General features: G+C 46.3%; 1 protein-coding gene across 1 annotated transcript in view; it reads left to right on the top strand.

Annotated features, from left to right (window-relative positions):
* Positions 1-638: 638 nt before the first annotated feature.
* The window catches only part of LOC135399059 (voltage-dependent calcium channel subunit alpha-2/delta-3-like), a 93,392-nt gene continuing 77,820 nt past the window's right edge, over positions 639-16,210 (top strand). The window contains exon 1 of the mRNA XM_064630726.1: positions 639-990. Coding sequence (XP_064486796.1) covers positions 878-990 — 113 coding nt within the window. The 5' untranslated portion in view covers positions 639-877. The remainder of the gene's footprint in view (positions 991-16,210) is intronic.

The following is a 16,210-nucleotide window of genomic DNA, read 5'->3' as shown; positions in this document are numbered from 1 at the left end:
TGAGGATAGCTGCCAGGTGTTCGCGCACGTACATAACAGCACAGTTCACGTTGAGCGCTCAAACATAAAACAACATGACGCTCTTAAGTTATGACCCAGAGAAACCCCTGTAGATATTTTCCGTTCCTCGTTGGAAGTTAGTTTTTTTTTTTCTTTGCGCTTAAGTATCCCGTAATCACTAACGATTTTTCCGAGACGACTTGAGAACCTTTCCAGGTCACAAAGTCGACACCGGCGCCCGCGTCTTCCATTCTGCTTGTCGTCTGACCGCACTCCCTTTTCAAGAACTGTCTAAATTCCTCTCTTCTGTATTCTTTACCGAAAATCTCCGCGAACGGAAGAGACATGCACTAAACCCACGTGCCTTCAAAAAAAGCTCCAGCATTTCACTCCACATAAATCAATTCGTCGCCTCCTTTCCCTCGAGTCATTTCCAAACTCCAGAAAACCTCGCGTGACGCCATCTGCGAACCGCTAGCGGCACTCGCATCGCACGCGCGAAGCGCCCCAGGTCCATCGACACGTGACGCAGACCCCACCATTCAAAACCCGAGCTCACGCGCTCTCCCACGTGATGCCACTTCGCCAATCAGAACACCGCATAGAGGGCGCGAAAAGCGCCGTCGTTTTCATTTTTTTTCTGTCCCATCGGTTTCTCCCGGCTAGTGCACCGGCGGCTTCGTCGAGGCAGAATTTTTTCTTTTTTGATTGCACAGTATAGACACGTTTTTAGTAAACGCACAACGCTGTGCTTTGTGGGGTGCTTGCTTCGTGCTGGATCCAAGGTTGTGTCTGCGTTATGTGTGTGGATGCTCGAAAGCGCTCATGAGAAAACGGATTCCGAAGCACATCTCGGGAGCTCCCATGTGATACGCCGATGGGGAGCTTCAGATCTACGCCGGCTTACGTCTGCTGCTTGGCCATCAGTGCTTTATTTATATCCGTTTTGGTTACTGCAGACACGAACGGCTCCGAAGCGGTTGCGAACGAGTGAGTATCTGTGCCTCAAAAAAACCACCCTGTGCTTTGGAACGCCGATTTATTTTGCTCCACGCCATGCCTAGAGCGCGCATGCGTCCAAGTGAGCGGTATGCGAAATCCGTCCCCCGTTTCATCGCAGCGGTAAAGAAGAGCTTAATGTGAAACTCGAAACCGGTGTTGCGCAGTGTGATGTGTATAAGGTCATTCGGTGGATAGAATCGTCTGCGAAATACTAGTCTGCGTCGAAATACTCCTCTGGACAGCGGATGCCTCTGCGTTTGCAGAGGGCGTTAGGGTTAGCGTTGCTCGTATGCGGATACTACTATTTTCTTGTAAGGAATCGCGTTGCAATGTGATAGTGAGGATTTGGCGGTTCCTTAGGCATCGCGACACTCATGCGATAGCGAGTTTGCAAGAAACGTAATGCTCCACGAACCTGTTATTCATATTTTTCCTACATAATCTTCTTATGTAAAAAGTATGGATCTCACGTTAGCTGTGTTACCCGATGTTATGATTTATGCTTGCGCTAGCGAGAAACGGCTGCTGTTTGTGGTCAGACTTCCGCAATTGAGTCACCCGGAGCACACAGATGTTTCTGGGGGATCGTAGTGTGTTCGCTAAGCACGCGCTGGCGGTAGTGTTTTGTGGAACGACGCCTTCGGTGCCTTCACTTCATGCGTGTTACGGCGAAGAACATAAGAACTTGGAGCGTTCTAAATTAGCCTCGAAAGTAGCCTCATTACGGGTTGGGCTTTGCCGCATAGCTCTGGTGCACTGCGGTGCAGCATACGTGACATTCTGTGACACACTGGGAATCCCGGCTTTGCGCGAAACTGATAGATTTTCTTAGTGTCTCCGCACGACCTTTTTTACCATTACTAACCTTGTTGATCTTCACGTACATATTCTATGTGTGTCGGCGCTTAGCGGAGACAAGATTGTGACCTTGCTGCTTTCTAAAACATCGGTGCCGCTTGTTTTCTGGGATAGAAGCGCAAAATATGCATTGCATCTAGAGTCTCGAGCGAAAGGGGTCTTGTCACATCGCATTCATGTTTCCTGCTGGTGGAAGGCAGCCGGCCAGCAAGAGTGAGATAGTTCAATACACACGAGCATAACCCTGATATAATGTATTAGTATTGGTGATATAATGTATTATGTATGTAATGTATTATAATGCAAAGTGTATTTTTAAGTATTTTGCACAAATAATTATGCACATAATTTCCATAGACACAATTTGATCCACAACAACAACAAATACACAGATGATGATGAATGGGGAAATTCGCCACCTGGATTGTGGCCCACTACCCCAATGCCGACACAATCCACAATAGCCGACACAATTTAACATTTTACCATGGCAGTACTATCGTTTTCACATCCGAATCCCACGTACCCTTATCAATAAGCGCTCAGCTCCTGAAAGATGTGCATACTGCCGGCAGTGGACAAGGAAGTTAGGTATACTCGAAAGTTTGATCCGCATAATTACACTTGACCGCCCTTGGTTACGCATACTTTCATATTTCTTTCATGTGCCATCTGCTGCATTATATACGCATACCTTTCTGAGCAAAAGAGAAAGATGCCTGCTACGAAAGTAAACATAAATAATACTAACAATAATTGGGAGTAGATTTAAACGAAAGTAAAGTAAACATGATCGGCTTCATGACGTAATCTGGTCCAATAAGTAAACGACGAAGAATATAATTATCAAGTGCGGGATCGGTCGCACGGTGAAGTTTGGTACACGTTCTTTTACCCTTTCCGTTCTTTGTCTCAGTTTTTTTAAATACCGTGTTAGCGCCGCGAAGCAACTGTGGCTATGAGCGGCGTACAGATGTGGACAGATGGAGAGAGGACAGCAGGAAGAAGTAGGTGACAAGGGGTTTAGTATGCGTCCTGGGCCGACTTCAGGGGGAACTGTGCCGACATCTGTCTGGAAAGTCTGCCGAAAAACCCAGGGAAAACCCCAGGCAGCACAGCCGCTGCGGGGATTCGAACCCGTGTCCCCCCCCCCCCCCCCCGCAGTCTCGGCGTGGAAAGCAAACATCCTAACCACTATATGCCACGGGAGGAGGTGCTTCAGTTTGTGACAGTCAACTATCAACGCTGCCGGTACATGCTTTGTTACATTCCGTTTTCAAAAAAAATTGATGAGACAGAAAATTTTAACGTGAAGACGTTGCCGGTGCAAAAGCAAACACTCCAAAAACTTAAGGCGACATTTGAAAATAATTCAGCGGCACAGCGTTCTCTTTAGAATACCATGTTTCGAACCACGAGCTTCGTGAAAGTGGTCCTTCCTCCGTTGGCTTTACTTGGCCTTCTCTTACACCTATATCTCTACCTACACCGTGCCCTCTCTCTATCCATTTTTTATGACTTCTCGCACAGAAAAGGGGGGGGGGGCGTACAAGGAGGAGGGTCCCTTCCCGCACACCTTTTACGCGCAAGACTTTGCAGAAGGACCAAACCGTAGGGGGGAGGCTCCCTAACGGTAAACCCACTTAGCTGATTGAGGGCCTCCCTTTTTTAACTCTCTCCTATACTGTATTTTCCAGCAACGTAGAGACGTAACCATCCGGGTATTCCCACTCAGTATGGCGTGCACTGCTGTCTGAGGGTCCTTTTAATCGGGACGGTCTGATATCGAACGTCTTCGACGTACCGCATCGGAGACATCCGTTTGTGCCTGGCGAGAGCCTCTGGAGAATCTCCTTCTGTCGCTTTTTCTTTATCGTTCCGTCTAACAGTAGAGGAACACTCGTGCTCTCAGTAGACTTTATAATGTGGGAAGAACGACTAAATGATGATGATGGTGTGGGGTAGTTCTCCGCGACCCCAATGCCTTCGGGTCTACTATCAAAGGGGTGATAATTACGGAGTGACCTGTTTTTTGGGTTAAATGCCTTTCTCAGATTCGGGGGGAAGGGGGTGAAAATCGGGCGCTATGCTTAAATATGTAAGTCGGGGAGAAATCGGGCGATAAATGTGCATTCGGGTGTTATCGAGTGTTTTTGTTTCTCGTCTTCTCTATTAGGTCATTTCCTAATCTCTCTCTCTTTTTTCTTTTTCTTTTTTGTGTGGGTAACCTATGAGCAGTAATCCCCAAAGGCATAGACAGTGCTGACACACATGGGCGTATTTGTGGGAACGTAAGTGACCCATTCTTACATGTGCTTATTTGCGTGGCGACCTTTGTTCGTCTTCAGCGGAAGCGTCACTTGAGGATTTCATAGTATAACTGGAATTCGGGGAGCAATCGTGTTTAGCACGAATTGGTCGGAAGTCAATTCGGGGAGGGAATAACCGGGCGGAATCGGGTTTGACCCGAAAAAGTCACTCCCTAATGATAATAATGATAATAATAATAATAATAACTTTATTTTTGTTATAGTACCCAAAAACAACCACTAGGGTCTACTAATTGGTGCACCACATAAGGTTATACATGTGAACAAAGAAAGTAAAATATACAAAACGACAGTAAAATATACAAAAAGCCAACAAGGTTATGATGAAAGGGTGCGTGGACAGCAAATTGGCTGCATCTGTTTTGGGCATTATGCCGAGCGCGTTTGAGTGCAGTTGCTTTACAGGGTCATCGTTGTCCTATAAAGCAGTTACGGACGGACTTACATGGTGGCTGGCGCTATAAATTAGCTATCGCTTTAAAAGGAGAGAAGGAGATGCAGTGGGAAGTTATAAACACTGTAAGATATCGAGCAGGCCGGTCAATCGCAAAAAGCTACGGGAAGACGCAGGGGCGTCGGAAGGTGGGGGCCAAAGGGACCACCGCCACCCTCGAGCGTGGGCTATGGGGGCCTCTTCCTTCCCCCTTTTATTTATTGAGAGTACCACCTATACATTCGCAAGAAGGCATTATAGTAGGGGGGGGGGGGGGGTTAAGGAAACATAACAGTGCAAACAAGAGTGGAAATAGTACAAAGCACGTCACAACAAACGATACTACTAAGCACAGCGAATAGACGCACAAAGATGTATAGAAGGGCGTTCAAAACCGTAGTTGAACACAAAAACAAAAGCACTGAAGACGGTCGTAGATTTATTGCGGTACGAGCTTTCGTGCACGAGGCTGCACTTCATCGGGCACGAAAGCTTGTACCATCACCGTGAATTCACACGAGCGACTTTCCTCCAGAAGCGGAAGATGCGAAAAGCGTCATAGCTTTCTGCTGTCACGTGAGCGCGAGCGCTCAACGTCGTGTCTTCAGGTACACTGGTAACCGTGGGGAATATCCTGCTGCACAGCCACAAGATATTGCGTTGCAGACGGCAGGACGCTGACAATGTCGTCTGCTAAGTGTCGTCTGCTAAACGCGCAGTACGCCACTCCCAATATTCCGCACCGTGTGAATGCCCGACATAACAGGGGCCGGAACTTCGGCTCTGTGAGCAGTGTTTTCGCTTTTTCTTCCACTAGAATACTCCATGAGGATGTCGCTCGTGTGAATACACGGTCACTGACGAAGGTATGTTCTGACGAAGAAGAAGTTCAAAGAGGAAAACGTGCTCCGGTAACCATGCTGGCAGTCAACGGCTATATTACATTTCTCGTAGGATTCTGTGTCAACGGTTAGTTACATTCGTGTCTCCAAGTCAAATTAAAACATATTTCATAACAAAGTATGCAAGCTTATTTGAAAATTTTGCACTTTGCTCGCAAAAGCCCGTCCGCGAATCGGCAACATGTTCTGTGTATGATGTCACGGCCAGTTCGCCTCGGAGGCGTGCCGTAGCAGCTGCAGTTCACGCCTGTGGTAAATATACAATATTTTCGCTATTTGTACGATTTTCAACTTCATATTTCACAGAGTGAATGCTTTAGTACAGGGGAACTAATTAAAAATGATCGTGGGCTTGTCAAAGATCCTTTCATGGTCCCTTTAAATATTTATTTCTGCACTGCGTGTAGTACGTGACACTTCACTACGTTTTATTTGATTTTTTTTCTTCTTTTTATTAACTTTTGTAGGCGGAGCGTTCTTGATGTACCAATTCTTCGAACTTCAGCTCACCCCCTGTCGCGAGGGGCTTCCGACTCCCCTGGGAAAATGTCCCGATTGCGACTGGATTACGGGGCACACATATCGCTAGATTTTTGCAGGACATCAAAAGAGCGTAGGTTCTTCACAGACTTAACCACTTCTGCAATCATGATCTCAATGCCTTATCAAAGCCTGACGATCGCCATCATGAGTGCGATCACGAAGCACTGGCAAGGCTGCCACGATCATGATCGCGCCGACCTATGGTTCACAGTGACAGAAGCCCCGGCAAATACCGATCGTGATAACGGAGATACCGCTCATGTCTATTGGCACACTGGGTGGTAATTAATTAAAAATGTTTAAGGTATTCGATGCAGTAACGTCGCCACTGCAGTTAACGTTATCGGCCTGAACGGTTTCCGTTAATCTCACTACATCAGTTCTCACATAACGCAAAGCGACCGACATCGTATAAAATCTCTCTCGGCTGATACAGCGTTGGCGTTCGTTCCGACATTCTCACATGATATACAGTACGAGGCAGGAAGCACGAAGTTGGAACCGAGCTGTTTTGTGAAGTTCGCCTCGTCCCATGTATTTAAAAGAACGACATTCCCCAGAATACTCCAGCGGAAGAAAACCCGTCATATATACACCTTTCTGCTGCCACGCGAGCGCCAGCGCTCAACCAACTACAAGGCCTGATCGCTTGAGCGACGTGACGTAACAGTTAAGAGTCAGCCAGTCACAACGGTGCTTTCAGCTGCCATAGCTATGGAAACGATCCGCCAGCAGCCGCATAGGCAGCCACTGGTAGCCACAGAAAGCCTGTGTTTCAAAATCGTCTGCGGCGATTGGCTGTCATCATGGCTGGCTTCGGCGATTGGCTGACACTATATGTCTACGTGTGAAGGAGTGAGAGGAGGCACTAAGCAGGCCTTCTGTATCTAGGCGGTGTTGGCTCAACGCTCACGCCTTTTAGTGCTCTTTCAATCAAGGGGAATATCCTGCGGCTCAGCCACAAGATATTCCGTAGCAGACGACAGGGTCGACGGTGTCGTCTGCTATGTGCCTAGTACGACACTTCCGATATTCCGGCACCGTCCGAGTGCTCAGCATGAGACGCGGCGCTGCTTCTGCCGTGTGAGCAGTTTTTTTTTTTTCTTCCATTAGAATATTCTGTTGGTTTGTCGCTCGTGTGAAATACACGAAAAGGGTATCATGATGGGCTCATAATAATTTCGTTGCTGTAGAACTTCATGTCGTGACTATATGGGCTTGAATCGATCTTCTCTTCATGCCGACATCTATTTATCTCGGTCGACAACAACAGCGACAATAAAAATCTAAACAGGAAAAACTGTGCAGGACGTTCATTCGACAAACGCGAAAGAGCGATCCAAAGTTCTATTTCCCGCGGCGCTGTCGTTTATTTAAAAATCAATTTCCCGTCGGACAACACGGGTTTGATCAATCCCATCCATTAGTCGATTAACGCGTACTGTAACAAATGACCCTACGGACGTAACCGACCAGTATACACGATACGCAACTACAAGCACGAGGGAAAGAAAAAGAAGAAGAAAAAAAAAAGAGAGAGAGAGAGAGTTTCAGACGATTCGTCTCCCGAAACGAAAGAGAGGACATATAGTTAAGGCGGCGGCGGCGGTAACAAAAATGTCGCTTCACAGTTCGCACGGAGATCGATTATTTTGAACGACAAAAATGGGCGCAACGCCGATTCCCTTATCGTTTTCAGCCAGTCCACCGTTTCATTTCGTCTCCCAAACATTTCCTTTTCTCGTCGTCGACGAGTGACGGATTTTGTTCGTGCGAGCGGACAGGATAGGATCTACGGAGACACACGACGTCATGCGTGCGGTAATTGCGAGCGCGTTCTTCGGCGCGCGGATTAAACTTGTTAGTCCAGTCGTGTACTTGCAGTGACCGAGAACCGCCAAGGAAAGGCAGCGAATGTTCCACCATCATTAGTGGATGGCCTGATACACGTCGGACGAATTTCTTCCATGCGTAATCGGGTGGTATTTTTAGGACTGTAATACACGATCCTAATCCCCTCCGGAACTTAATGCTGTTCTGAACGCACGTTGCGATTGTGAAAACACACTAGGCTATGCACATACACGCTAAGTGCACGCGTTGACATCCTTTTCCGTCCGGAAATAAAATCATTAAAAAAAGGCAGGATCCTAAGAAAGTAAAAAAAAAAAAAAAGAAGAAGAAGAAAAAAAAAAAAAGAAAAAAAAAAGGACAGCGCGTCGGGATTTAGAAATCGATAACATGTACCCGCACATATTCCTGCATCGTCTTCACTCTCCCTTCTGTTTAGTTACTTGCTTCCCTCCCCTATGACACGTGGATATCCTTGACCGATGATTGGCCCGTCTACGATCTCTGGAAGTGTATATATATATATGTATACGCTCCAGCATTAGAGAGAGTGACTTCTATGAAATTTGGGACGGTGTATCGTTTCGCCCTTCAGTGCACCGCTGTTTGGACAGTAGATTCGATGGCCCCATTTTGAGCGAGAAACTGTCCGCCCAAATGTGGCAGAAAGCGGAGGAGACTTTCATTTCGTCTGCTTCGTTTCTCATTGGATCCCCGGATTCTCTCCTGTCGTCTGCGTCGGTCTGCTCGCCGAGAGTGAAGTGTGACAGCTTCTATTTACCGGGGAAGGGTGTTCGTACGAATTGTCCTCGTCGACGAATACGAGTCCGTCTTTGGTGTCTCGAGGTTTTTGAGTGATGTGTGGCTCGGAGCTTACAAAAATAAAGCGGTTCTAAATTTTCGGTAAGGTATTTTCTTGTCGATGTTGTTAACTTGTGTCCGAAACGAACTTGCACCGAATCTTGCCAGATAAGGGAGGTAATTACTATACCACCCCCCGTTTCGCATCGAACCAGCGTCCTCGTCCACACTGATCGCGCTGCAGCATCACGATGTTGTCTATCGGTTCAACTTTCCGGCTTCCTCCGAGATACCGATCCAATATTTAGCGTTGCTGCCCACCCACAGCATCCATTGTTGTCGATCGCGCCCAGTGTTGCTCGCGGAGCCCTTATTTCCGTGGCTAGCGCAGAAAACGGATGTTTATTTATTATTAATGCTAGGCTTCCTTTCCCCTCCTGCTCTCCCGTCCACGTCCTAATCAGGTATATAGACAGACGATAGCACAAGGGGGAGAGGAGGATACTTATATAGGACGTATAACGTGACCGTCCTGCAGAATGGTGCAGTAGCATTGCAGGGTTACGGGGGGGGGGGGAGGGGGAGAAGCTCTTGGTGGCCAGATCTAATTAGCGAAAATAGGTGGGCCGACGCTAGAATGCCGCGCTTACAGGAAATTGCGCCCTCTCTTCTGTGGAAGAGGGGTATGGGTTACTCGTTCGGGACCAGTTGACTTGTAGCGACATGGGACATCGGCGGTGATGATTATTATTATTATCATCGTGGTGTAGTTAGCTATGACTTGCTCTGTGTGGTTACGTGAGCCTGTGCGTCGACGGGGTGGTTTAATTCCATCATTGCGTGTCAGCGCCACGGAGCAGTATCGAATGTATATATCGAATATATATATATATCATATATATATATATATCATATATCTTGAAAAGTTGGATCGGACGGCTACGTAATTATAGTTGAAATAAATGGGAGACAGAAGACGAAAGTAGGGGAAGTAACAAAAAAGGGGTTTATTAAAACCCCTCGGCCATTAACGAGGACCCTGGCATGCTGTCAACAATAAGAAGTCTAACAACCTAGATAAGACCCTGTTGCCTTTTCTCGTTTCAGCCAGATCAAGGTCCCCACTGACCCACAAGGACGATGACCCCACTCCTGTACCTGACACAGAAACGCTCTGGAATTTCCCCAATTGACAACCGCCAGGTGGCGGGAATTTCCCCCAACCGATCACGTCATTCTCAAGCCCCTTATCAGCCTCGTGGCCACATTTAGCTCTTTTGTCCCGAAGAAGGCGGAGCTTCCGCCGTAACGTAGACATTCTCCCTAACTTTCATGATTTTTAAGTTTTAATAAACCCCTTTTTTGTTACTTCCCCTACTTTCGTCTTCTGTCTCCCATTTATTTCAACTATATATCATATATATATATATATCATATATATATATATATATATCGAAATACATCGAAACTACCTCTTCCAAACATTACGTGTGCACTGTAAAAGTAAATAAAACATGAGTAAATAGGGGAGCAATTACAGCTTCTGCTCCCCTAGGTTGCAGTAGTTCATCATTTTAGTCCCCAGACCGTGAAATCTACTCCCCAACACTGCATATAGTCGTTAAACGTTGCATAAACTTCGTGCGTGTAGTCCCAAACGCGACTAACATTGCCCCCCCCCCCCCCATTGTTTTTTCTTACAGCGTGGCACTGTTGCAGGACGGGTGGTCACAATCCCCCTCGAGCCTTAAATAACAACGTTGCAAACAACTTTTTAAATGCTGTTTCTACCCGGTACTTAAAAGCTTCACAGTTTAAAAGTTGCGGTTTTGGTGTGGGCGTCCATAATTTTCGTTTTTCTTATTCAGTGACCAATTCAGTTCTTATTCAGCACTTCAAAGAGCGGTTTCTACGGACTTTCTCCGTTCCATTTATGTTCGCACGTGACACCCCATGCGCACCCCCATTTCACCCCATTTCAACCCAATTACCCCATTTCAACGCGCTCGACCGCAGTGTCCCAAAAACTCGGCCATTTTTTTTTTCTTCTATACAGTCAAACTCCTTTACAACGAAACTCAGGGGACAGCAAAAAAAAATTTGCAGTAAAGGTATTTTCGTTAAAAAGGATGTCCGTTATTGGACCTATAGGGCTGCAGCGGGACCGCAAAAAAATTTGCTGTAGTGGTATTTTCGTTAAAAAGGTGTTCGCTATAAAGGAGTTTGACTGTATACCACTTACGGCCGAGGACACGTAAAGCAACGGAAGAACCTGTCACGAATGACGAGCAAGAGAAAGTCTGGTTGTGTATAAATTATAGCGCTTCCAGTATACTCCCTCTTGTGTTCCTCAGAGTATACATAGCCAAGCCCACGGTACTTCGTGAGGAAAAGAGAAAGAAGGAAAAGCTTCCTTCTCCTTGTGCGAACAATTAGCTGTCGGTCAAAGACACAGCGACTCAAATTAACTCCTGCCTGCCATAAAGTGATCCTCACCTAACGCGCCATGAAAAACAGAGCAAAAGAAACGTCTAAGCGCGTCTGGCGTAGCAGAAAAGGCAGCGGAATGCGCCGGTAATTAAAGGCGTAAAAATCGCCATAAAACGTCGACCTCCCGCGCACCGTCAGATTAAAATTGCCCGGAAATTTTCTTCTCCCTTTCTTGGATGGCGTCCAAGAAAGGAAAAGTTTGCTTCTCTTTGGAGCTGTTTTTCGAAAGGCGCTCCAAGCTTTCGTCATGTACGTCGGGTCCCTTCTTGCTCTTTTCGCTGTCCGCCGTTGCTTCGTCGTCGCTGCGGTTAGTCTCGAATATCTGGACGACACTGGACGTTATTGCGCCGCCTTATTAATGTACCGCGTTAAAGTTTGGCATTCTTTAACGAGCGAATGGTTAGCGTAACGCGAAAGGTTAACGGGGGGGGGGGGAAGAAAATTTCGTGACTGTCCTCCGACAAAGAAGTCAGGGAGGACATTCTTAAAGGATTTTGGGATGATTATTTCTGCCGTCTTTCTTTTTTTTTTCTTTCTTTCTTACAGTAAAGCTAAAGAACGGCAGTTGCGGCCGGTCGCCGTGACGGTAGGCGGTAGTCGGACTGGGGGGGGGGGGGGGGGGATATGTCTATTACAAAAAAAAAAAGAGGCAGGTAAAAAGGAGAGGTCAGTCAGGCAGTAGTCGACTTGTTATTCCTTGTAAAAAAAAAGAGAGAGAGAAAAAAAAAAGAAACAGAAACAGAAAAGGAGAAAGACGCAAGCGGTGGGCAGCAGGGGTGCATGAGTACACGATCGCTCAGAGGCAGTCCAGGAGCCCAGAGTCACACAGGAAGCATATTAGCGCCCTGGTAACAGCCCATTGCTTCTGCCCTACGGGGCCCAGTATAGGGTGGCCAAAGAGAGGTCTCTGTGCCCCAGGGCAGATAGGCGGTGCGTGAGTGCGGTGGGTGCACAACGGGTACCTCCCGTGTTTCTATGTATATAAGGTTCGTGTAAGAGAGTTAACATGGGTCATTCCACCGTGTGATGAAAACGAGTGGTGTGATAATTAATACGGACAGAAGAAAATTAATAAAAAATTGATTATGCGATACTAATATGTAATCCTGATCGTAGTACAGGACAGCTACCGTAAAGCGAACGTGAAGGAAAATGACACACAAAAAAAGTAAAGAAAAAAAAACAGTCCATGTTTGAAATATCGGCGGCCCTGACCTGGCGCTGTTGCTTGAATAAAAATATAAACAAAGTTCGTGCTGGCGATTAGCATTCCTCCTGCTTGTGTCGTGAATTGGAATTTTGCACTGTCTTCGTTGTCCAGCAAACGAGCATTTTCGTTTTTTTTTCTCCTAAAGGAGACCAGCTTGCTTGCTTCTCCGAGATACACCGCTGTACTGCAGGCAGAGCACGCTTTAGAGGATATACAGATGCTATAGAGATAAAAAAAGCTGTGAGAGCTGATGCCTTCTTTTTATTTTTATTTTTCATTTTTTTTGCGACCGGATTATTCGGCCAGGCGGACGTCCTGTAGGAAAGATCATGGAACTACTGTACGACTAATTACCCAAAACTCATTAACTTTTTAATTAGATGTTTTCCCGGGAGAGGCAACTATTATTTGAATCCACCCTCTTTCTTAAAAATCTTGAAACGAGTACCGTACTTGGAGATATAAATCGCCGAACTCTGGTATGCAAATGAGGCGAAACCAGGACTACTCACTTTTCGAGCGCAAAAACGACATGGCTTCGGCTTATCTGGCCCTGAAAGCGGTCTATCCGGCCAACAGATCAGCGTTTATTCCAATCGGCTCGATCGCTGCAAAACACGTGACCCTCCGAAGCGAACGACCTTTCCCTAACTTTCGTGCTTCAGAAGTGCGTGGTTTCAGTTTCGGTTCATTTACATGGCAAAATTTGTCGATTTATATTTGAAGTATGTGCTCGTGTCGGGATAAAAAAAAAAGGATGGGTTTAAATAATTGCTGGGTCCAATGCTGTTATCTCGCATTTCCCCGCAAAGCACCTAATTCATAAGTTAATTATGATCACAGTCGTGATGGTGATGTGGTGTGAATACAGTTGTTTCGCGACGTAAAACCACGAATTATTATTCTTATTATCGAACTTCAGGGAATTAGTCGTCCAGTAGTGACATGCTTTTTCCCACAGGATATCTGTTTGACCGCATAACCCTCCTGTGGAAACTACATCTAGGTAGCGCTCGTAGCTCTATTATAAAAATTTTGTAAATGATAAAAAAAAAAACACGCTTTATGTCTTTCTTGGCTTGTTTGTTCTTCCACGCAAATATGGTCCATTTAATTCACGTTGATTAAAACAGGATATTGTAATCGAAACATGTAAGTCTCAGTTAAGTTAAATCGCATTACGGACTGTACGATTTTTCTTTATATGATGGTAAAAATTCTTTGTGATGGTAAAAAAAAAATCTTTATTTATTGTTGCTTGGCTAGATGTGCCAAAAAAGCGCAGCACTGAAAAAAATGCGAAACTGCGAGTGGGACGCGATACCGTCACTCTGGGAAGCGTTCCTATATATTTATGCACCGCACTGTATAATCCCTGTATACAAAACGTAGAGCCTCCACGGCTCTCAATCTCTCGCACGTAACGGTGTGATCGAGTCATTTTTTTCCCGAACCCGTGTCGAAATGAACATGTCTTCATACCGGAATCGAAGGGAGCGACCAACCGCGTTAAACAAAGGCAGCATTAGCAGCAGGGAAAAAATGTTCGATAAAAATATTCCCGGGGGGGAAGGGTTCGTATGGACGTGACGCGTGACGCTCCGTTAAACAGGCACTCATTGTGGCACAAAGTCTTGCTTCTTCTCGTTCAAGAAATGCGAGAGCCGCGCTTGAGTAAACAAGTCTTGTCAAGAGTTTTCAAAGAGATCTGCTCTGCTGTTGTTGTGTACTCGTGCTGGAAAAACATTTGTGCAGGGAGTTTATTCGTGCTCTCGCCAAATGTTCGCGGGGGAAGTCTTTTCTAGTGCGGAAATGAGGAACGATCGTTAGGTATCGTTAAAGTATGTTGATAGTGTTGCGATTGAATGAAGATTTTTTTGTATTGTTATATTTTTTTGAGGCAGTGAGGACGTTGAAAAATTGACTGCATCGCTGGGCACTGTGCGAAACGCGTTTAGATTCGGTATAGCTTTACAGGGACATCGCTGAAAAAAAAAAAAAAAAAAAAAAATTGGCGGGACCCTTTGTGTCACGTGACCATCCTAAGCTACGGACGGAGCTACAACGCTATCCCTTACGTACGCAAAGGCGATAGCGTACGGTCCACTGAAACTCTCCATTTTGCCTTTGATATCTGAAGAGGAACGCGAGGGTCACACCTCCCTGGGAGCGCGTGCCATTCTTTCTTCATGGAGGCTTCTGAATGAGACGCGTTTCGAGGACTTGCCGAAGACAGGCCTATATAGCTTTCATTTTGTGCGTGGAAGCGACGGGATCACTGGAGGAGAGCGGGTGGGAATGTAAACTACCATCGAGCGTGCACGCAGTCGTCGCGACATCTCGGTGGGGCCATACGAGCAGAAAAAAAGACATTTGCGTGGCGGTTCAATAGAGATAGAGTTGCTCTCTCGCGTAGTGCAGTATAGGAATGTCGGATGACACGCCTTTAAACACGGAAGAAGTTCCGAGACACGGAGTACAAAAGACAGATCCGCGTCGACATACCTTCTCTATGTTGTTTCGCACACAGACGTTCAGTTGATTTGCCGCGTTCAATGCATACCTATTGTTGAACGGCGGTGGGTTGCTCCCTCATGCGTTGCTGTTATGCAGACAAAGCACGCTTTACAGGGGCACGTTAATTTAGGTTCGAAATAGATGTTGATTTGTATTGTATGGTGATACCCCTGTCACACGGACACTTTCGATCCGCATCGAGCTCAATGCGGATCTGGCGGTACTACACGGACACGTTCGAGTAGGATCGAACTCCGATCCTGCTTAACCCGATCCAGTTTGTTAAACGGAGTTGAGATCCTCAAGACGGCTTGAAGACCGTCATTGGCATTCGCGAACTCAGGGAATTTGTAGTAGTCAACAAAAACATTACACTAATTTGCGAACGTCCCTATACCAGCCCATGGAATTTCACGGTTACGGTTTTAGTCTTGGTATGACGGGCGACTGCGTTTCCTAATTTGTTTAATCTCGACCACTCTCGACACCGCGCACCCCCTTAAGGGCTTAGTAAACACCACAATGCGGAAGCGGATGCTGTTATTCTCGACTTTTTAGGAACATATTTGTCAATCCCAGCGTACTGCCTCGGGGGCTGTTACCGCCACCTGTCGACAAGCCAACCTTTCAATACGCATTGAGTTGGACCATGTAGCAGCATCGCGCACCGAACGCTCTTGAGAACTCGATGCGAATCGGTTTCAATCCGCATTGAAAGTGCCGTGTGACAGGGGTATAAATGTTCATTCGTATTGTGATCTTACAAAGTGCCGAATTCGCGCAATTTGCCAGTCGCGTTGGTTCATCGAATTAGCTCACATCACATAGCCGCGGTACTTAGATCGCGGCTTGGTATTTCGCGGCCAATAGCCGCGGCAGGTACTTCGATTTGTACCTGTCATTTTCGTAGAGGGCTTATCTTAGACCATTGCTTGCATGTCGTACCTCTACGATAGAGCGAACAAACATCCAATCGCGTTGTCCGTACCTTATCACAGCCCCTTGACTTTCCGCAGTTGCTGGTCGTAGAGTGGCTTTTATCGTTACTAAATCCGTTGAAGGGTACGTCGATATATCGCTGTAATGTCTTCCGACCGGGTACTGCTGTGCATTTCGTGACGGGGCATAGTTACGCTGGGACTGCTTTTGTTTTAGTTCGCTTAGTTTCGTTTACTTTAGTTGTATGAATTCACCGTCGATTTTTTCATACATCCAGATCTTGTTTTCCTTTCTTTTTTTGCCTAGTCGCCACAAAGAGGAAACAGGTGCTGTG

Source organism: Ornithodoros turicata, chromosome 6 (genome assembly GCF_037126465.1).
Source record: "Ornithodoros turicata isolate Travis chromosome 6, ASM3712646v1, whole genome shotgun sequence".
In the NCBI taxonomy this organism is placed as follows: Eukaryota; Metazoa; Arthropoda; class Arachnida; order Ixodida; family Argasidae; genus Ornithodoros; species Ornithodoros turicata.
The sequence above is the reverse complement of the archived record's forward strand: the minus strand, read 5'-3'. Positions and strand labels throughout refer to the sequence as shown.